Consider the following 24,599-nt stretch of genomic DNA (forward strand, 5'->3'; position numbering starts at 1 on the left):
AAGTTCCAAAAAAAGAAAAGTTGGACCAGATAGCTTCACATATGAATTCCACCAAGCATTTGAGAGAGAATTAGTGTCAATCCTGCTCAAACTCTTCAAAAACATTGAAGATGAAGGAAAGCTAATTAACTCATTCTATGCAGTCAATATCACCCTAACACCAAAGCCAAAGAAACTACAAGAAAATAAAATTACATCTCTTTAATGAATATAGATGCAAAAATCCTCAACAAAACACTTGAAAATTGAATCCAGCTGCACATTAAAAGAATTATACACAATGACCAAGTGGGATTTATTCCAGGTATGCAAGGCTGGTTCAACACACAAAAAAATCAATTAATGTAATACTCCACATCAATAAATTAAAGTGGAAAAACTACATGATCATTTTAATCGATGCAGAACAGGCATTTGACAAAATCCTACATCCTCTCATGATGAAAACACTTTAAAGAATAGGAATGGAAGGGAACTTCTTCAACATCATAAAGGGAATATATGAAAAAAACTACAGATAACATCACGGTCAATGGGGAAAGACTGAAAAGCATTCTCTTTCAGATCAGGAACAAGACAAGGATGCCCACTGTCACCACCTTTATTCAACATTGTACTGGAAGGTCTAGTCAGAGTAATTGTCAAGAAAAAGAAATAACAGGCATCTAAATTGGAAAGGAAAAAGTAAAACTGTTCATGGTCAAATTTTTCAATTTTCCTTAGGTTGAAAATCCATAAAAATCTATGGCAAAGCTACTAGAGCTAATAAATGAGTACAGTAAATTGGCAGGGTATAGGAATCAAAACCCCAAAATCTGTACTGTTTCTATAAACTAATAATAAGCAATCTGAGGAAGAAATTGAGAAAAAATTCCATTTACAGTAGCAACCAAAAGAATAAAATATTTAAGAATAAATTTAACCAAGGAAACAAAAGACCTATACTTAGAAAACCACAAGAAATTCCTAAAAGAAATCATGGAGATCTAAATAAATGGAAGGGCACAGTGTGTTCATGGATTGGAAGATTAGATATAGTTAAGATGTCAATTCTATTCAAATTGATTTATAGATTCAATGTAATACCAATTAAAATCCCAACTTACTTTCAAAATTAGAAAAAACAGTAATCAAATTTATTTGGAAAGGGTGTGTGTGCCCAGAATAACTAAAAATATCTTGAGAAAGAAAAATGAAGTTGGAAGTCTCATCCTACCTGACTTTAAAGCATAGTACAAAGCTATAATGGTCAAAACAGTATAGTATGGGCATAAAGACATATACTGACAAATGGAATTGAACTAAAAGTTCAGTAGTAGACCCTCTCATCTATGAACAACTGATCTTGAAGGTGGTCAAGCTAACCCAACTGGAACAGAGCAGCCTCTTCAATAAATGGTGTTTGGAGAATTGGATATCCATACGCAAAAGAATGAAACAGGACTTATATCCACACCCTATAGAAAAATCAATTCAAAATGGATCAAAGACCTAAACATTAGAGCTAAGATATAAAACTTTTAGAAGAAACTACAAGGAAATGTCTTGTAAATCTTGAGATAGGAGGTGGTTTCCTAGACCTTATACCCAAGGAATGAACAATGAAAAAAGAAATAAATAAATAGGATCTCTTCAAAATTAAACACTTTTGTGCATCAAAGAACTTTGTCAGCAAAGTAAAAAGACAGCCTACACAATAAGAGACAATATTTGGAATTACATATCAGATAAGGGTTAAATATCCAGAATATATAGAGATTCTACAACTGAACAACAAAAAGACAAACAACCCAATTAAAATTGGCAAAAGACATGAACAGACATTTTTCAGAACAGGAAATACAAATAGCTAAAAGGCATATGAAAAGATGCTCAACTTTACTATTAGGGAAATGCACATCAAAAGCATGAGATATCAGACTTCCGGAGAAGATGGCGGCTTAGTAAGACATGCGGGTCTTAGTTCCTCCTCCAGAACAGCTACTAGGGGAGTAGAAAGGATACAGAACAGCTCCCGGAACCATGACAGAGATCAAGAAGACAGCGTACCCCATTCTGGAACGGCTGACTGGCTGGGAGAACCCGCTCCAGTGAGAACGCCGAGGGGCGTGGGCTTCCCCGGGCCGGGGTGGAAGGCGGCCGGAGTCCCTCCCTCCCTCCTTCCTAGGCCGGCTGGGATAATTGGACAGGGGGTCCCCTCAAGCCGCGGCGGCTGGCGCCCCCCCCCCACACGCAGCCCCCCGGACCAGCTGGGAGAATTGGATCGGAGATCCCCAGGCCGCGGAGAACGGTGACCGGGGTCCCTTCCAAACACGTGGCTTCCCGGTCCAGCTGGGAACGGAGCACTCCCCTGGGCCGCGGCGACTGGCGCCCTCCCGCCATGCTTGGTGCCCCGGGCTGGATAGGAGATTTGGACGGGCACTCTCCTGGGCCGTGGGGGCCGGCGACCCTCCCCGTGTTCGAATCCCTGGGCCGGCTGGGAGATTCCGATTGGCACTCTTCCAGGCTGCTTTGGCTGGCAAACCTCCCCCACAGCGAGAGTTTTCCAAAGTTAAAGGACCCAGAGCACATTTTACTGGTGGGACCCGCAGACAAACGAGTGCCACGAGCGCCACCTACTGGGCAGGAAAAGAAAAACAGAACCCAGAGATTTCACAGAAAAATTTTTCAACCTGTTGGGTCCAACACCCAGGGAAATCTGATCAAATGCCCAGACGCCAGCAGAAGATAACGGATCACGCTCAGAAAATTGAAAATATGGCCCAGTCAAAGGAACAAACCAATAGTTCAAATGAGATACAGGAGCTGAGACAACTAATGCTGAATATACGAACAGAAATGGAAAACCTCTTCAAAAACGAAATCGATAAATTGAGGGAGGACATGAAGAAGACATGGGCTGAACAAAAAGAAGAAATAGAAAAACTGAAAAAATAAATCACAGAACTTATGGAAGTGAAGGACAAAGTAGAAAAGATGGAAAAAACAATGGATACCTACAGTGATAGATTTAAAGAGACAGAAGATAGAATTAGTGATTTGGAGGATGGAACATCTGAATTCCAAAAAGAAACAGAAACTATCCGGAAAAGAATGGAAAAATTTGAACAGAGGATCAGGGAACTGAAGGACAATATGAAGCGCACAAATATACGTGATGTGGTGTCCTAGAAGGAGAAGAGAAGGGAAAAGGAGGAGAAAAACTAATGGAAGAAATTATCACTGAAAATTTCCCAACTCTTATGAAAGACCTAAAATTAAAGATCCAAGAAGTGCAGCGCACCCCAAAGAGAATAGACCTAAATAGGCATTCTCCAAGACACTTACTAGTTAGAATGTCAGAGGTCAAAGAGAAAGAGAGGATCCTGAAAGCAGCAAGAGAAAAACAATCCATCACATACAAGGGAAACCCAATAAGACTATGTGTAGATTTCTCAGCAGAAATCATGGAAGCTAGAAGACAGTGGGATGATATATTTAAATTACTAAAAGAGAAAAACTGCCAACCAAGACTTCTACATCCAGCAAAATTGTCCTTCAAAAATGAGGGAGAAATTAAAACATTCTCAGACAAAAAGTCACTGAGAGAATTTGTGACCAAGAGACCAGCTCTGCAAGAAATACTAAAGGGAGCACTAGAGTCAGATACGAAAAACAGAAGAGAGACGTATGGAGAAGAGTGTAGAAAGAAGGAAAATCAGATATGATGTACATAATACAAAAGGCAAAATGGTAGAGGAAAATATTATCCAAACAGTAATAACACTAAATGTTAATGGACTGAATTCCCCAATCAAAAGACATAGACTGGCAGAATGGATTAAAAAACAGGATCCTTCTATATGCTGTCTACATGAAACACATCTTAGACCCAAAGATAAACATAGGTTGAAAGTGAAAGGTTGGGAAAAGATATTTCATGCAAATAACAACCAGAAAAGAGCAGGAGTAGCTATACTAATATCCAACAAATTAGGCTTCAAATGTAAAACAGTTAAAAGAGACAAAGGAGGACACTATCTACTAAGAAAAGGAACAATTAAACAAGAAGACATAACAATCATAAATATTTATGCACCGAACCAGAATGCCCCTAAATACGTGAGGAATACACTGCAAACACTGAAAAGGGAAATAGACACATATACCATAATAGTTGGAGACTTCAATTCCCCACTCTCATCAATGGACAGAACATCTAGACAGAGGATCAACAAAGAAATAGAGAATCTGAATAATACTATAAATGAGCTAGACTTAACAGACATTTATAGGGCATTACATCCCACAACAGCAGGATACACCTTTTTCTCAAGTGCTCATGGATCATTCTCCAAGATAGACCATATGCTGGTTCACAAAGCAAGTCTCAACAAATTTAAAAGGATTGAAATCATACACAACACTTTCTTGGATCATAAAGGAATGAAGTTGGAAATCAATAATAGGTGGAGTGCCAGAAAATCCACAAATATGTGGAGGCTCAACAACACACTCTTAAACAACGAGTGGGTCAAAGAAGAAATTGCAAGAGAAATTAGTAAATACCTAGAGGCGAATGAAAATGAAAACACAACATATCAAAATTTATGGGACGCAGCAAAGGCAGTGCTAAGAGGGAAATTTATTGCCCTAAATGCCTATATCAGAAAAGAAGAAAAGGCAAAAATTCAGGAATTAACTGTCCACTTGGAAGAACTGGAGAAAGAACAGCAAACTAATCCCAAAGCAAGCAAAAGGAAAGAAATAACAAAGATTAGAGCAGAAATAAATGAAATTGAGAACATGAAAACAATAGAGAAAATCAGTAAGACCAGAAGTTGGTTCTATGAGAAAATCAGTAAGATTGATGGGCACTTAGGAAGATTGACAAAAAGAAGAAGAGAGAGGATGCAAATAAATAAGATCAGAAATGGAAGAGGAGACATAACCACTGACTTCACAGAAATAAAGGAGGTAATAACAGGATACTATGAACAACTTTACACTAATAAATACAACAATATAGATGAAATGGACAAGTTCCTAGAAAGGCATGAACAACCAACTTTGACTCAAGAAGAAATAGATGACCTCAACAAACCAATCACAAGTAAAGAAATTAAATCAGTCATTCAAAATCTTCCTAAAAAGAAAGTCCAGGACCAGACGGCTTCACATGTGAATTCTATCAAACATTCCAGAAAGAATTGGTACCAACTCTCCTCAAACTCTTCAAAAAAAATCGAAGTGGAGGGAAAGCTACCTAATTCATTCTATGAAGCCAACATCACCGTCATACCAAAACCAGGCAAAGATATTACAAAAAAAAGAAAACTACAGACCAATCTCTCTAATGAATATAGATGCAAAAATCCTCAATAAAATTCTAGCAAATCGTATCCAACAACACATTAAAAGAATTATACATCATGACCAAGTAGGATTCATCCCAGGAATGCAAGGATGGTTCAACATAAGAAAATCAATTAATGTAATACACCATATCAACAAATCAAAGCAGAAAAATCACATGATCATCTCAATTGATGCAGAGAAGGCATTTGACAAGATTCAACATCCTTTCCTGTTGAAAACACTTCAAAAGATAGGAATACAAGGGAACTTCCTTAAAATGATAGAGGGAATATATGAAAAACCCACAGCTAATATCATCCTCAATGGGGAAAAATTGAAAACTTTCCCCCTAAGATCAGGAACAAGACAAGGATGTCCACTATCACCACTATTATTCAACATTGTGTTGGAGGTTCTAGCCAGAGCAATTAGACAAGAAAAAGAAATACAAGGCATCAAAATTGGAAAGGAAGAAGTAAAACTATCACTGTTTGCAGACGATATGATACTATACGTCGAAAACCCGGAAAAATCCACAACAAAACTACTAGAGCTAATAAATGAGTACAGCAAAGTAGCAGGCTACAAGATCAACATTCAAAAATCTGTAGCATTTCTATACACTAGTAATGAACAAGCTGAGGGGGAAATCAAGAAACGAATCCCATTTACAATTGCAACTAAAAGAATAAAATACCTAGGAATAAATTTAACTAAAGAGACAAAAAACCTATATAAAGAAAACTACAAAAAACTGTTAAAAGAAATCACAGAAGACCTAAATAGATGGAAGGGCATACCGTGTTCATGGATCGGAAGACTAAATATAGTTAAGATGTCAATCCTACCTAAATTGATTTACAGATTCAATGCAATACCAATCAAAATCCCAACAACTTATTTTTCAGAAATATAAAAACCAATAAGCAAATTTATCTGGAAGGGCAGGGTACCCCGAATTGCTAAAAACATCTTGAGGAAAAAAAACGAAGCTGGAGGTCTCACGCTGCCTGACTTTAAGGCATATTATGAAGCCACAGTGGTCAAAACAGCATGGTATTGCCATAAAGATAGATATATCGACCAATGGAATCGAATAGAATGCTCAGATATAGACCCTCTCATCTATGGACATTTGATCTTTGATAAGGCAGTCAAGCCAACTCACCTGGGACAGAACAGTCTCTTCAATAAATGGTGCCTAGAGAACTGGATATCCATATGTAAAAGAATGAAAGAAGACCCATCTCTCACACCCTATACAAAAGTTAACTCAAAATGGATCAAAGATCTAAACATTAGGTCTAAGACCATAAAACAGTTAGAGGAAAATGTAGGGAGATATCTTATGAAACTTACAATTGGAGGTGGTTTTATGGACCTTAAACCTAAAGCAAGAGCACTGAAGAAGGAAATAAATGAGAGCTCCTCAAAATTAAACACTTTTGTGCATCAAAGAACTTCATCAAGAAAGTAGAAAGACAGCCTACACAATGGGAGACAATATTTGGAAACGACATATCAGATAAAGGTCTAGTATCCAGAATTTATAAAGAGATTGTCCAACTCAACTACAAAAAGATAGCCAACCCAATTACAAAATGGGAAAAAGACTTGAACAGACACCTCTCAGAAGAGGAAATACAAATGGCCAAAAGGCACATGAAGAGATGCTCAATGTCCCTGGCAATTAGAGAAATGCAAATTAAAACCACAATGAGATATCATGTCACACCCACCAGAATGGCCATTATCAACAAAACAGAAAATGACAAGTGCTGGAGAGGATGCGGAGAAAGAGGCACACTTATCCACTGTTGGTGGGAATGTCAAATGGTGCAACCACTGTGGAAGGCAGTTTGGCGGTTCCTCAAAAAGCTGAATATAGAATTGCCATACGACCCAGCAATACCATTGCTAGGTATCTACTCAAAGGACTTAAGGGCAAAGACACAAACGGACATTTGCACACCAATGTTTATAGCAGCATTATTTACAATTCAAAGAGATGGAAACAGCCAAAATGTCCATCAACAGACGAGTGGCTAAACAAACTGTGGTATATACATACGATGGAATATTATGCAGCTTTAAGACAGAATAAAGTTATGAAGCATGTAATAACATGGATCGACCTAGAGAACATTATGCTGAGTGAATCTAGCCAAAAACTAAAGGACAAATATTGTATGGTCCCACTGATGTGAACCGACATTCGAGAATAAACTTGGAATATGTCATTGGTAACAGAGTCCAGCAGGAGTTAGAAACAGGGTAAGATAATGGGTAATTGGAGCTGAAGGGATACAGACTGTGCAACAGGACTAGATACAAAAACTCAAAAATGGACAGCACAATAATACCTAATTGTAAAGTAATCATGTTAAAACACTGAATGAAGCTGCATTTGAGCTATAGGTTTTTTTGTTTTGTTTTGTTTTGTTTTTTTGTCTCTGTTTGTTTGTCTTTTTTTTCCTTTTCTTTTTTACTATTATTATTTATTTTATTTTTTTCTCTATATTAACATTCTCTATTTTTCTGTTGTTTTGCTAGTTCTTTTCCTAAATCGATGCAAATGTACTAAGAAATGATGATCATGCATCTATGTGATGATGTTAAGAATTACTGATTTCATATGTAGAATGGAATGATTTCTAAATGTTGTTTTAATTTCTTTTTTTTCTTTAATTAATAAAAAAAAGCAAGAGATATCTTCTCACATCTACTAGAATGGCCATTATCAAAAAAAAACAGGAAATGACAAGTGCTGGAGAGGCTGTGGAAAAAGAGATGCACCTATTCAGTGTTGGTTGGGAAGCAGAATGGTACAGCCTCACTGGAGGGCATTGTGGTGGTTCCACAGAAGTCTAGAGGTGATGCTGCCATATGATTCTGCAACCCTGTTGCTAGGTATATACTTGGAGGAACCGATAGTGGGGACACAAATGGACATTTGCACAATGGTATTTATGGAAACAGTGTTTTGCAATGGATTGAGGTGGCCTAAGGGTATACTGGTGGAAGAATGGAGGGGGGAACTGTATACTCTGGATAAAGGAAGTATCAGCCATAAGGTTTTCATGATCACAGTCCCATTGTAAGAGCTCTATAGTTACACAATCATCTTCAAGAATCAAGGCTATTGGAATACAGTTCAACAGTTTCAGATATTTCCTTCTAGCTATTCGAATACACTGAAAACTAAAAAGGGTTATCTATATAATGCATAATACCCCAGAATAACCTCTCGACTCTATTCGAAATCTCTCAGCTACTGAAACTTCATTTTGTCTCATTTTTCTCTTCCCTTTTTTGATCAAGAAGGCTTTCTCACTCCCACAGTGCTGGGTCCCGGCTCATCCCCAGGAGTAATGTCCCAAGTTGCCAGGGACATTTACATCCCTGGTTGTCATATTCAATATAGGGGAGAGGGCAATGAGTTCACCTGGAGAGTTGGCTTAGAGAGATAGGCCATATCTGAGCAACAACAGAGGCTCTTTGGGATTCTTAGGCACGATTATAACTAGGCTTAGCTTCTCCTTTGCAGGAATAACTTTCATAGGGGAGAGCCCCAAGATGGAGGGCTCAGCCTATTAAATTGCTGTCCCCAATGCTTGCGAGAACATTAGGAATTCCCCAGATGGGGAAGTTTAATATTTCCTCCTTTCTTTCCAGTCTCTCAATGGGATTTTGCAAATACTTTTTTATTTTTTGCCCAAATTACTCTGGGATGAATGAGTCATCATACTTACCTGTACAAACCAACAAGACCTCCGTCCCTATTCAAGATACCATGTAATTATGGTGTTCGGATAAACTGACCATACAAGTTAAATGATATAGTGCTACCAAAACAGTAAATTTTACACAAAATAAACATCTCTTCCTTTGGTCTCACACAGAAGTTGAAGTTTTAAAATATAGATCATATCATCCTTCACCCTTTATTTTGATTTACCTTAGTCCTATCCAGATCAGCTCACTCATACCTCTTCCTAAATTCTGTTCACTTTCTCAACTTCTTAGTAGTGCTATATAGGGTAACGTTAACTTTCATAGCTTCAGAGATCTAACTCTGAGTCTCAGGTGTCACACAAATACCTGACGTTCCAGGGAATGACCAGGTTATACACAAATAGCTCAGCATCTCAGAATTTAGAAAAAACAATTACAACCCTGGAACAGATGTGTCTGCTGTAAGAGCTTACAATCTAGGAACGTTTATAGTAGGCTCCGACCTAATAACCCATGCTCTTGACTTCAATTCTCTGAGTTTGTGTTTTGTCCATATGAGTGAGGCATGATAGTATCTGTCTTTTTGTTTCTTATGTTTCATTCAACATACTATCCGCAGGGGTCACTCACCTAGTAGCATTCCTCACAACTTCACTCCTTCTTATAGCTGCTCAGTAGTCTGTTGTATGTATTTACCACAGTTCCCCCTTCTATTCCTCAATGTATAGTGCTTTTGAGTATATCTATTTGTATAATATTCTTAGGGGTTCTGCTAGGTATTACAAAATACATAGGCACCTTATCGTAACTTACAGGCATCAGTAGTATACTACTACTTCAAGCGAAGTTTAGAAACCTTACTTCCATTTACCCTCCCCACTTAACAAATATAATTGCCTTAACTATTTCCTCTACATACACTGACTACACCAATAGGAATAATTTTTGCTTCAACCTAAAAATACAATTAAACAAACTCATGAGAAGTAGGAGAGTGTATTACATTTACTCTTTTTACCTATTCCAAAGTTCTCCCCTCACTGATGTTTCAAGTTGTCCTTTCCTTTTTGTTAATAAAATTTCCTTTAGTCATTCATTAAGAGTAAGTTCGCTAACAAAAAATTTTCTTCATTTTCTTTCATCTGAGCATGTTTTCAAGATATTTTCACTGGATATAGAATTTGTGGTTGACTGTTATTTTCTTTCAGACTTCCCTCTGGCCTCCACGGTTTCAGATGAAAAATCTCCTATCACTCATACTGGTGTTCCCCAATAAGTAATGCATCATTTCTCTCTGGCTACTTTCAAGGTTTCTTTCTTTGTCAACAGTTTTCAGAATTTTAATTATAATGTGTCAGCATGGATTTTGAGGGGTTTATAGTATTTGGCATTCACTCAGCTTCTTTAATCTGTATGTTTATGACTTTCACCTATTTGGGAAATTTTCAGCCATTATTTTTTCTAATATCCTTTCAGTCCCACTTTCTCCTCTTCTTCTGGGATTCTAAATGATATATTAGTTCTTTTGAGATTGTATCACAGGTCCCCAAGACTCCATTTTTTTCCAATCTATTTTATATATTGTTTGATTGAGAATGATTATTCTGTCCTTGAATTAACTGATTCTATTCTGTTGTCTTCACTCTACTACTGAGACAATCCAGTGAGAATTTTACCTCAGTTATTATATTTTTCAGTTCTATAATTTCCATCTGGTTCTTTTTCACAACTGCTATTTCTTGTTGAAATTGAATATTCTTTTTTTTCAAGAGAATTCATAATTTCTATGGAAGCATTTTTATGATGGCTGCTTTAAAATGTCAGATAATTCTAACAGCTAATTCATCTCAATATTGGAGTCTGTTGTCTTTTCGCAATCATATTGGTGTTTTCCTGGTTCTTGGAATGACAAGTAATTTTCTATTGTATTATGAACATTTTGTATATTAAATTATGAGACTCGATCCTATTTCATGTTTTTAAAAAGGAATCCCTCTGTTATAGTGTAGTATGAGATCGAGGTGGATGTGTGTTCAATTTCCTGCTGGGTACTACCAACACCACCCCAGCGGTGTCCCACACTGCAGATGAATGTAGTGGAATTCAGCCATCCCTCTCAGCCCTGCTGAAACCTTCCCAGCAAAAGTGAGACACTAACTTGCACCACCTCAATTCGTCAAAGTAGAGGTGTAAGATCAATGGCCAACTAGCTCCTGCTACCACCAGGGAGTAGAAAAGCAACAGTCTGACACAGTACTTTGTTGCTGCAGGGTGGAGGTGGAAGCACAGCATCTTCCTGTGCCCGCTGGTACCTGGAGAGTTGAAGGAGAGTACCAACTAGCCCTACTTCCCACCACCTCGTTCTGTCTCATTATGCTAGGTTGGAGTAGACTTCGCTCACCACCAGGTGCCACTGACACCAGGGAAGGAGAGAAGCAGATATTGATTACAGTCCCTCATTCTACCTCTTTTTTGTTAATTGTGGGTGGAGACTTGACACTGGACCTTGCTGATACTGGCTTGGCAGGGGAATCAGGTCACTGTCACCTAATTCCACTAGGTGGAAGCTGGAAGATTAATTGTCCCCTTGGCCCTGCCTACAGCATCCAGTGGGGGAACTGGAGTGACACCTGTTACTTCCAGACAGGGAACAGAAGATTAACTCCCTGCTTAGCCTTGATAAAGCTACGGGAGGTGGAGAAGTTAGAGGGCTGTGATTTTCCATTGGTGTCCACTGGCGTGTGCTTGCAGTTGGATGGGTATTTCCAATAAAAGTTTTCTCTTGCTATGCCTTTTCCTGGTTCTTTGGCTAAGGGAACAGGCTGTTCTCGGAGTTTCTTTTTTTTAGTCTGTGTCTGTTGGTGACTCTGGAGGCTTCTGCTGCTCATTTTCCACGTCCTGAGGTCCCCAAGCAATTCATTATCTTCTTTTCATGTTTCAGAGTCTTCTTATGCTGTGTGTTGTTTTATATCCAGGGTTTTTAATTATAAGAAAGAGGGCCTTGGGAAAGAATGGGGCAACTCCATCTCAGCAGTACTAGAAGTCCCAATTGTGCCATTTTAAACTCTTACCAGAAGTGTATGAGGTCTATTTCTCCACATATATACCAACACTTGATATTGCCAGCCCTTTTAAATGTCAGCCATTCAGTTGGGTGTGTAATAGTATCATTATGGTTTTTTCGGGGTTTTTTTGGGGGTGCATGGTCTGGGAATTGAACCTGGGTCTCCCGCATGAAAGGTGGGCATTCTAACCACTGAACTACCCATGTACCCTTATGTTTTCAATTTTCATTTCCAATGAATAATTATGTGGGCTTGTTATATATGCTTATTTGTCTTCAGAGTTCTTTCCTATGAAATGTCTTTACCCATTTTTATTGGGTTTGATTTTTCATTTTTGATTTGGAGATATTTTATACATCTCAGAACATTAGTCCTTTATCAAATAAGTTTTCAAATATTTTCTCTAGTCTGTAGTACTACTTTTTACCTTCCTCATGGTATTATGTCTTTTAAACTTCTTTTAATCTAAAGCTTCCTTCTCCAAATCTATTTTCTTTTTTCTTACAATTTGTGGGAAAAAATTGGAGCATTGTTCTGTAAAGTTACCTACAATATGAACTTTTCTGACTGCATTAGCTGTGTGTAGTTTACTGTGTTTATCTCTCCTTAGTATTTCCTAAGTATTTTTGGTAAATTGTTAGTTGGACTTAGGTACATGAAGTAATTCAGAATAAAATTTCTGGCAAAACCATTTCACAAATAGTGTTATATTCTTCCATTAAGAGGCACATAATGTTTGCTTTTCTCTCAGTATTAATTCATTACAAATTGAGAAATGGTTATATTCTAATTTTATCATTCCTTTCTCATTTGTTAGCTGAAATACTTCCATTTGTTTACCCAGTGGTTCAGTTCACAACAGAAGAGTAGGTTGAATGCTTGATTCTTTCCTCTTTTTCTAGTTTACAAAACAATGACTTGTCTCCTTAGCATCCTCCAATGATGACCAATAAGTCTTTTCATTTTTTTTTAAGTCCTTTGAACAGATTTAACATGCACAAACTTAAACCATGGTTTATTTAAATGACACCTGTCTTTGAGTATACAGCCCAGATTTCTGTTATCATGGTACAGTAACTGTGTATAAAGTAAAAATTTCACTGCTAGCTTTTCAATCCATAAATTGCTACATGTGTAATAGATTTGTGTCATGATCAGCAATGAATCATGTCATTTCTTTCAAAGTCTGTTGGTGATCAGTCACTGTACATCTGTGATTCATTTCTCACACAGATAGCAAAGAGTGTATTATGATGCTTTCTTGTCTCTCATTGATGAACCCCTGTGATATTTTACAAAAATTGATCATAAAAAGAGGGAACTGGCCAGCAAAGATGAAAGTGCAGCAAAGAAAGAGCAAATAATAATGTCAGCAGTGAAATGTGAATGGAATGTAAATGGAGGTATAGAAGAAATAGCTGGCCTGTGGGAATGTTAACACTGTGTTGTTCAAGTCTACAGATACAGCCCAAGGAATTTAGCGAAGTCAAATTTATCAACATAATTTTAAAAAGCGGTTGTGATTAAAAGGATGAAGATACCCCAGGGGAAGTGACACCAACAAAAAACTTCACATTAAAAGAATTCTCAGAGATGTCTCTCAGCATTGGAAGTGTGAAGGAAGCTGATCGGAGAACAGAATATGACTATTTGCCAAGGCATAGAAAAGATACTTACTCAGTTTCATAAGTTAAACAGGAAGAAGGCAAGCACTGCTCAAACTATTCAAGTTTTTTTTTTTAGAAATAAATAAAATCCTTCAATTCTCAATGTTTCTAATACTTAAATTAGATGTACTACATAAATATTATTTTTCATCTTGCTATATATTTATGACAGTAAGATAATTTTAATGTTTTGACAAAAGATTTTAAAGGTTACAAAAATAAGAATTTTCCCTACTGATTATTATGATCACTTTGCAGTTTCAGCTTGCACTATAATTTTTACAGCCCTGCGCTACCATGCAAAGTGAAGACTGCCTTATTTGATGTTTAAATTAGATCCACTACACTTACTATCCTTACTGATGCTCAAATTGTTCCATCTTTAGCCAATGGAATATTTAAATTGGCTACTGAGTCTTTTTTACATAAACTTAGTTTAGCATTCTTTGAGAGTTTCCTTGGTATCTGGTATGACAAGATTTTCTGGGTCAACTTTTACGTTTGTCCTACTTCAGATAAAGAATCAGTCATTTCTCCAATAAACCCTGGTTCCTTTTAGAGGGAAATAGTATTTCAAGAGCAGAATCTGGACACTAAGGGTGCCCATTGCTACTGGAATGATCAGTTTGTAGGCCTTTTCAGTGGTCAGTTAGGAAAAACAAAATTCTAAGGTAAAATTCATCATGAGTTCATACTGGTATACTTCCAATTCAATTCAGGTTTCAGAGGGTTATGACCTAATCTCTTCTATCTTACATTCATTATCTCCTTTCTCCCACACGGATAATTCCAGAGCTCGAGGACACCAGAGATGACAGAAACAGAGTATCACATGAGTACTCATTTGATTCATCTGACATGACATGTACAATAGTCTCAGCAAAAACAGCACCACCTCAGAACAAAGCACCAACTTCATACAGGTATATTTGTTTCCTTTTATGTTATAGTTTTAATTTTTTTGGTTTAATTCTGTTTTATAATTACGTAAAATATTTCCTCAGTTTCAATGGCAAATCTGAAAAACAAAGAAATATAGCTTTTATCCCTCCTCTTCACTTTATTTCCTGTCTCCTTATGGGTAACTTCTTTTTATTTTATTTTATTTTATGGTTTATCTTTACACATTAGTTTTTCAAAATAGACAGAATTGTACCCAAACAAAAATGGGAGTATATAACATGACAGAAGTCACAATTCAAATCAATGGGGAAAAGATGGAATACTCAATAAATACTCAATACTCAAAAAAAAAATACTCAAATACTCAAATCAATAAAACAACTGATTATCATTTGTAAAAAAAAGGTAGCTCTCTCTCCACGCACCAAAACACATTTCTGATAGATGAAAGATTCAGATATTCTTAAAAATGAACATATAAAAGCCAGGGTGAGTTTGTATAAAGTCTTAGATGAGAAGTTTTTTCTAAGAATGATTTGAAATCTAGGAGGCATAAAGGAAAGACATGCAAATTTGATTAAATAAATCCTTCTATAAAGCAGTAAAAAAAGGCCATAAGTAAAGTAAAAATCAATAACAAACTAAAGTGTCAATGGCTGAAAGATTCCAAACAAAGTTGAAAGGTTATCCTGAAGGTTATTCTTATACATTAAATAGATGTCACCTTTTTAGTTAAGGTGTAACAGAGAGGCTGGAGGGAACTGCCTGAAAATGTAGAGCTGTGTTCCAGTAGCCATGTTTCTTGAAGATGATTGTATAATGATAAAGCTTTCGCAATGTGACTGCGTGATTGTGAAAACATTGTGTCTGATGCTTCTTTTATCTACCTTATGGACAGATGAGTTAAACATATGAATTAAAAATAAATAAATAATAGGGGGAACAAATGTTAAAATAGATTTAGTAGATTGAAATGCTAGTGATCAATGAAAGGGAGGGGTAAGGGGTATGGTATGTATGAATTTCTTTTTATTTCTTTTTCTGAATTGATGCAAATATTCTAAGAAATGATCATGATGATGAATATACAACTATGTGATAAAAAAAGAATGTTCATATTGTATGATGATTGGTTTTATTAATAAAAATTTAAAAAAATCAATAACAAATCGGAAATGAATAGACAAAGGGCTAATTCTATAAAAGAAAAACAGGTCTTAGAAATTGTTAAGGAAAGGGTGAGAAGTCAAATAGAAAAATGAAAAAAGGACTTGAATAGAGTTGATATTAAAAAGTAAAAACAAAGTCCAATAGACATTAAATTGGTTATGTAAAATTAAAACGAAACATACTGAAATAAACTTTTTCTACCTCTCAGACTGGTAAAAATCTTACAGATGATGACATTATTTTCAAAGAAGGGAAAGAGTCGTTCTATTCATACACTGTTAGTAGATATAAATTGATACAAATTTTGGATGGACAATTTGGAAGTATTTTCCAAAACTAAAAATAAGTATAACCTTTCAATAATTCTACTTCTGGGACATCATAAATAAAAATATATGTATAAAGTTTGTTAATACAACATTGCTTTGAATAGGAAAAAAATTTTAAATCAGTAAATGAATATCAATAAGGAGTGCTTAAATAAATTAAGATTCATTTATACATCAAGAATACCGCACAACTATATGAACTGATACATAACTATGTTCACAATATATTGTTTAGTGCAAAATATAGTAGTTTAGAATATATATTAAATGATCGCATTTATCATATAGAAAGATATCTAAGATACATTGCTCAGTGAAAAAAGCATGCTGCAGAACAGTATATATTGCATGATCCCACTTAGGTAAAGGAAATGTGTGGGCACAGAAAATTTCCAGAACAATTCATAAGAAACTGTTACCAATAACTGTCTTCTGAAGAAAAGAACTGAAGCTGTAGAGAGCAATGAGGAGAAACTTTGCTTTCCACTCTTTACTCTTTCATATTGTTTGAACTTTTTTTCAATATGTATTCTCTAATTTAAAAGGAAATAACAAAAATACAAATGGGAAAGTAAAAACGTACTTCTCTGCATAAACAATAATGTAGAAAATAAGTAAAGGAATGATGAATTAACATAATTAGAATGATGAGACTTTCCATTTCTCTAACAATCTTGATGAGTTTGAATTTTTGCAAATAAAATAAATGGTATGCTAATAACACCCAAGGATAAAAATTTTAAACAGCTCATTTAGCAAAGTAATAAAGAGGCAGTAGGAAATAAACATTTGCCGTCTATCACTAGCAATTTAGTAACTCACAACTAGACTGAAGGTTTGGGTCAGCTTTAATTTTACATGAACCAATTCATAGCATCCCTATCTGCGATTATGGAAACAATTGTGAGCAAAAAAATCATAACCTCATTGTTGAATCTCCTCAAACAGGAAAAGAGTAAAGTCTTTTGAGGTTTTTAAAAAGCCATAAATAGCCTTATTAATTGGAAATTTTAATAATAACAATTCTGGATGGTATACAGAAAAAAACAGATCCACATCTAACTTCAGAAATTTAAAGGCTTTTCTTTTCTTCTTTTATGCCATTTTACTGAGAAACATTCACATACCATATAATCATTCACAGTATACAATCAATGGCTTACAGTATCATCATATAGTTGTAAAGGCTTTTCTTAATTTTAAAAGTTTCACTTAGGCAAGGACCATTATCCCTTTGAAAACTCTATTCTGTTAAGAGTTTTATTTATTGCTTTTAGGTAATTTTTCTTCTATTTGTAGAAAAAACACAATTAAAGATGTTTCTTTAAAAATTTTTAAAACAATATTTATAAGTACCCCTCATTCTGCTTAAGCTACCAGTGATATCATTTCTTTCTCATCCTGAATTAAGAACATGAGCATCTTAATGTAGATGCCTACCTCTTACATAGTACATTTGGCAAAAATAATTAGATTTATCGTTCACTAGGTTTTGTGTCTGCCACAAAAGAAGGTTACTGAAGAGGACATATTGGACTGCATCAAATGCGCCTGACATTAAGAGGAGATTCTTGTCAATAGGATGACTGAATATTATTATGATATAGTAATATTTTATAAAAGGAAAATTCAGCTTTTAAATCTCTTTTGAGAGAACAGCACCATGTTTTGCTCACTGATATAAGATGTGGAATGTTATAAATCAATTACAGTGGATTCCTCTAAAATAAGAAAAAGAGTAATAATCAATCAATGAGGATTTAAAGACAAATAAAAAAAAATTAGGTGGCATTTTACTTTTTTGTTAGGTTCCAAAGCAAGGATTATTCAGACCTACTTTCCCCCTTAAAGGCCAGCAGCAATAAATAAAATAATTTCAAATTTTAAAATGATTTTGACTTAATTCCTTATTTTTTAAAATAATCTGCGTATTTTCCATCTGTGAGCTATTATGCAATTAAGGAATAGCAAATTTTTAATTTTATGTACTTTACTGAGCTGCTAGAAAATCAATTGAATCTAACACCTAATTGAGTTGGGAAAGGAGTTGGCAGCAGAAGGTCAAGAAATAATTCCAGGGGGAGCCATAGTGGCTCAGCAGGCAGAGCTCTCGCCTGCCATGCTAGAGACCTGGGTTCGCTTCCGGCACCTGCCCATGCAAAAAAATAATAATAATTCTACCCTTTCTCATAGGAATCATTACAGGGAACACTAAACAAAGCGCTCTGAACAGGAGTCCAATCGAGTATCTTTCACAGGAAAAGAAGAGAAGTTAATATTTGTTGAGTGCCTACTAATCATTAATTCATTTCTTCATTCAACAAATATTTGGCAACTGAAGATTCAATAATTAATAAAACTAAAAAGTTCTCTACTCTCAAGGAGTTTTCCTTCTGGTGAAAGAAATACACATTAAAACATAAAAACAAATGAATGAGACAATTTCATGCACTCGTTGAGTGGAAAAGATTTCCAGTTAAGATTGTTCTATAGGGCAGGCCACGGTGGCTCAGTGGCAGACTTCTTGCCTGCCATACTGGAGACCCGGGTTTGTTTCCCAGAGCCTGGCCATGTCAAAAAAAAAAAGAAGATTGTTCTATAAATTCAACCTTTGGGGATCCCGCCCTTCTCCAAACACATAGCAGTGAAAGACTAAAAAAAAAAGAAAAAAGAAGACACAGCCATGTCCAAAAATAAGATAAACATATTCATGGATTAAAACACAAACAGAAACACATAATACTAAGAAGGGTTGACACTGTGGAGCTTTGAGGCAGAGCAAACCAGGAGCTCAATTCCCAAGGAGTAAACACTGATTCCAAGTGTCTGCCCAAGATAGAGATGTTGAAAATGGGTTCACTGCTTGGAATTAGGCTCTGGCATTGAGAAATCCTACTCATTAAGGAAGCTGGAATAGCCTATCATCAATCACAGACTGAGGCTGTGACTTCAGTATACCCAGGGAGGTGAAAGAACACAAACAAAACTTTTCTCTGAACTACAGTATCTCTTAGACTGGAGACTAGATCTTCTAATGCCAGCAAGAGAAAGGAGGCCCATGCTGCCAGTGTAATTCCTAAATGTGGTTAGGTAGGCCTAGGTGTTATCAGGAGGCAAATGAAGACCTGTAAGGCAGGGAGGGGCAGAAACAGAAAGAGAAAAAAATTTTTTTAAATTGAGGCACTCGAGATGAGTCTACAAACAATATTCCAAAGCACAGAAAGGGAACAGAATTCTTTCCTAACAAAATGAAAATTTTATAAAGCAATATAAAATGTATTTTTAAGTATGTTTAGAGTCCTAAAAGATAAAAGAACATTAATTTAAAAGAACAACAACAAAAAATAAGAAACAAAACAGAGATGAAATGAGTTCAAATGAATATTAAAAAGAAACAATGAAAAATATTGTTACTGAAATTAAAAAACCCAACGGTGAGGAAAATAGATTGTAGAATGGGGCAGATAAAAGGAGAAAAAAATGAACTGGAAGATGGTTCTGAGTAATCTAAAATATCACCTAGAGATATAAAGGGATAAAAAAACATTTTAAAAGCAGTTGAAAGACATGGAAAATGAGGGAGTTAGTGGCCATATACATAAAATAGGAATTCAGCAGAAAAAAATTTCAAGGAAATAGAGGAAAGTAATTGATGAAGAACTGTATGCCATAATTAAAGATGTGAGGTCTTATGTGAAAGTGCAAATAGGAGTAAGTACGTATGAACACTGAAGAATAAGGCAGGTTATGGCTCTGGTTCTTCTGGCTCCCTCCCTTGGGTGATCGATACTGGAAAGACTACAGAGACATAATATCAGAATGAAAAGAAAACTGTGAGAGATTCCTGGGGAGAAAGGCGTTGTTCTGGTATGTTTCTGTGGGAAGCAGTGGGTTGGCTTTAGCCTAGGGCAGGAAGAGAACTATACAAAGGGAGGATAGAATAAGAAAGAAGTTATTTGTTTTATTCTCCACTCATTCCTTGCTTTGGAACAATTTGTGCCTGCCTTCACACCTGCCGTGACTCAAACAGTTGCACTCAAGGGTACACTGGTGTTCTAGTTTGCTAGCTGCCAGAATGCAATATACCAGAAACAGAATGGCTTTTAAAAAGGGGAATTTAATAAGCTACTAGTTTACAGTTGTAAGGCTGAGGAAATGTCCCAATTAAGTCTATAGAAATGTCCAATCTAAGGCATCCAGGGAAAGATACTTTGGTTCAAGAAGGCTGATGAAGTTCAGGGTTTCTCTCTCAAGTGGAAGAGCACATGGTGAACACAGAGTTTCTCTCATGTGGAAAGGCACGTGGTGAACACGGTCAGGGTTCCTCTCTCATCTGGAAGGGTACATGGTGAACATGACATCATCTGCTAGCTTCTTCTCCTGGCTTCCTGTTTCATAAAGCTCCCTGGGAGGCATTTTTCTTTTTCATCTCCAAAGGTCACTGGCTGTTGGACTCTGCTTCTCGTAACTATGTCGTTCTGCTCTGCTCTCTCTGAATCTCTTATTCTATAAAATGTTTCCTCTTTTTTAGGACTCCAGAAACTAATCAAGACCCACCTAAATGGGTGGAGACATGTCATCACTTAATCCAGTTTAACAACCACTCTTGATTAAATCACATCTCCAGGGAGATGATCTGATTACAGTTTCAAACATACAGCATTGAATAGGGATTATTCTGCCTTTACGAAATGGGATTTTGATTAAAACATGGCTTTTCTAGGGTCCATACGTCCTTTCCAACCAGCACAGCTGGGGTCAATACCCACTCCTAAGTGGGTTAGAAGATGAGAAAACTCAGCAGGGAGAGAACTAGGTAGCCTTGGGGAGATACTTCTTTACACCTTCTTCCAAATCACCATGGCAGGTAGTTTATACTTTAATGAGTGCCTCCTCTTAAAGCTGTTCCTTCTTGGGATGCTAAGAATAAAGACTTAATTTAAGGCACTGATCCTTAGAGTGAAAAATAATTAACTTTTTTTGGGGGTGGGTGGGGGTGGGAGAGGGATAAAGTGCTCTCCACCCTAGACACCAGTTCTTCACCTCCCACCTAAGCTGCTAGGGATGACAGAGTAAGTCTTGCCTTTAGCAATCCTAGACAGAACAGTCATTTGAAAAGCATAACTATTGAAAAGAAAAATTAAAAACTGAATTACAGATTTTATCAGAAACAGAGATACTAGAAACTATGGACCAAGAATTTTAAATAAGCTTAATAAACATACTAAAATAAATAAGGAAAGATATAAGTGATATGAAACAACATCAAGACACCATCAAATAAATGAAACGTAATATTAAGTATGAAACAGTATCATTGAAAGAGAGAACACATTAGATGGAATAAACAGGGGAATAAAGATAGTTGACCTATCCATTCAATAAAGAACAAATTATTAAGCTGGAAGAGTGGTTGAGAAATTATCATAGGAGAAAAAAAGGAATAGAAAATATAAAGGAAAAGTGAAGAGATAAGAAGGTAGAAACAGAATTACTAGCAATCTGGATCATAAGAGTCCCAGCAAGAGAGAAAAATGAAAATGAAGAGTAGAAAATATCTGAATAAAACCAAATATAAATCTCTCAGAAATAAAGACTCATGAAAAAAGGACCCTAGGATGACAAACAAAACAAAACAAAACAAAAGAAAAAAAACTCATACTTAAACATTTTAGAGTAAAATTTAAGTTTCTTCAAAAAATGGTGATGGAACAGTGGACATCTATAGGCAATAAATAAATAAATAAATAAGCAAAAGGAACCTCAACCTATATTTTACACCATATACAAAAATTAATTTAGGGTGGGCCACAGTGGCTCAGCAGAGAGAGTTCTCGCCTGCTGTCATGCAGGAGATCCGGGTTCAACTCTCAGTGTCTGCCCATGTAAAAAAAAAAAAAAAAAAAAAAACGGTGCATGGGTGGTTCAGTGGTAGAATGCTTGCCTTCCATGTGGGAGACCCAGGTTTGATTCCTGGGCCATGCATCCAACACCCCAAAATAAAATAGAGATCATATGTCAGGGAAGATGGAGGAATAGGATAGGTTCAATTCAACCTTGCTCCAAAGAACAGCCAGAGAAGGGACAGAAAAAAGAGCAGGAGAGTGATTCCAGGGTGCAAGTGACCTGGGAGGGTTTTCTATACTACATAGGAAGGCCCTGGTTGAAAAAGCAGAAGAATTGAGACACAGAGAACTGGCCGGAGACCGGCCAGCTAGTGCAAACAGCCTAGCACATCCATTTCCAGATGGAGGCCCAGAGCTGTCAAGAGTGCATGGACAAGGAGACGGAGACAAGGAAGTAAGCCAAGCCATGTTCCATGAATGGGTGACCCTCATGTGTGCTGCCCCCGTCCTACCACTCCCCCCACACCCCACATACCTGAACCCCTTCACCCATTCCCTCCAAGCTCCAAGCACCCTCTCTCCAATCTCTTCCCCACACATGCCCTCCCCACACTTATGCCCCATGCATGAACACAAGCCTATTCCAGCCCAACCCACCTCTCCCCGAAAAACGCAGTTTCACCCCGCCCCTAACGAGACCCATATACCAGAGCAAGACCCTAGACCCCCAGCTCTCCCTCCCTACCCAATGCAGACAATCACCTGCATTGAGTTGCAGAAACTGACCTTCATACCTGGGTCACACCAGCATGCAGCTCATACAGTCCTTCAACCCTACCCTGCCCCCCCCCACCCCCAGCTCTGTGCACATATGCACATCAGCATCCAGCCAGGACTCATGCGTGTGCAAATGCCTACTCATGCCATGCCCCTGAGCTCTGGGCAAGTGCTGGCCTGTGCATCCGGGCCACACCAGCCCCCATCCCACGCAGGCACAATCACACCCCAGGGCCCTTCTCTCCAGACCCACACACATCAGGGCCCTACCCCCAAGATCCATGCACTGGCACAGCCACATCCTCCTTATTGGGCACTCACGTATCTGTGCACAGACCTCTTGACCCCTGCACCCCAACCCCCTGCTCTGCACACGTGCATACCCTTGCCCGACCCCACAGCACAAGTGCACTTCTTTCACTCTTGGAAGGTGCTCTTGGGCACATCTGTGACACATAGCCTCTGCCCTGCATAAGCGGGCACCACTATCCCACCCCACCCCTGCACCTGCGGACCAGTGCCAGGGGTCCGTGCACCCATCATCATCCACCTCTGACACACATGCCACAACCTCTGTGACCTGTACCTCCCCTACACATTTGCACATCTGCATCCTGGAACCCCCACCCCGTGCAAGGACACACCTATGCCCCAACCTCCCTGTGCCCTGACTTCTGTGCCCTGTACCCCACACCCTGACACTCATGACCCACACACTTCACGCACTCACCACATCCTGCCCACATACCAGCACCAGTACAGTTGTTCAGCGCCCCCACCTACCTCCTGCCCTGCCCTATCTCTATGTCCCACATGCTGTACACTGCTCCTAGCTCCAAGGCCTGCCTGAGCTGCATCTCACCCTATGGCCCCAGCACCTCACCTCCACCACCCCTTGACCCGCACCTCATGCTCACAGGCACCAGCACGGGCAGAGTCCCCAGCCTGTGCATACACCTGCACTGCAACCCATCACCACATGGTTGTGGTCCTCCCTATGCCTAGCATTCGGCTCCATACCCACCTTGCAAAAACAAAACTTTAGACTATTGAAGGAAACCAACATCCAAAGAACCCTATCAAAATATTTACATGCTGCGAAGACAACAGAAGATCACTAACCATATGAAGATGCAGACAGATACAGTCCAATCTAATGACCAAATTAAAAAACCAGAGGAGATACAGACTTTGGAACAACTAATCAAAGATGTTCATATAACTTTACTAAATAAAATCAGTAGGATGGCTAACAAAATGAAGGAAATCAAGAACACACTCAAAAAGCAAAAAGAGGAATTTGAAAGAATAAATAGAAAAATAGCAGATATCACAGAGATTAAAGATGCTGCAGACCACATCAAAAATATACTGCAGACATAGAACAGCAGATTTGAAGAGACAGAAGGAAGAATAAGCAAACTATAGGACAGGACAACTGATTTTGAACACACAAAAGAGCAAATGACAAGAAAGATGGAAAAATTTGAATTGGATCTCAAGGAAATGATGGGCAAAACAAAGTGCACAAATATAAGAATCATCATCGGTGCCCCAGAAGGAGAAGAATAAAGGGATAGGAAGATTAGGACATAATGAGAAAAACTTCCCAACCATTATAAAAGACAAGTATTCAAATCAAAGAAGCCAAACAAATTCCAAATAGAATAAATCCAAATAGTTCTATCCCCAAACTCATACTAATCAGTCTGTCAAATGTTGAAGAGACGAAAATCCTAAAACTGGAAAAAGAAAAACATTCTTCTTCAT

General features: G+C 37.4%; 1 protein-coding gene across 1 annotated transcript in view; it reads right to left on the reverse strand.

The window, feature by feature from the left end:
- Window positions 1-24,599, reverse strand: part of ENTHD1 (ENTH domain containing 1) — a 321,748-nt gene that overhangs the window by 118,707 nt on the left and 178,442 nt on the right. The window contains 1 exon segment of the mRNA XM_077168183.1: window positions 23,337-23,443. Within this exon segment, the coding sequence (XP_077024298.1) occupies window positions 23,337-23,443 (107 nt within the window).

The sequence above is a fragment of the Tamandua tetradactyla genome, chromosome 7 (assembly GCF_023851605.1).
Source record: "Tamandua tetradactyla isolate mTamTet1 chromosome 7, mTamTet1.pri, whole genome shotgun sequence".
NCBI lineage: Eukaryota > Metazoa > Chordata > Mammalia > Pilosa > Myrmecophagidae > Tamandua > Tamandua tetradactyla.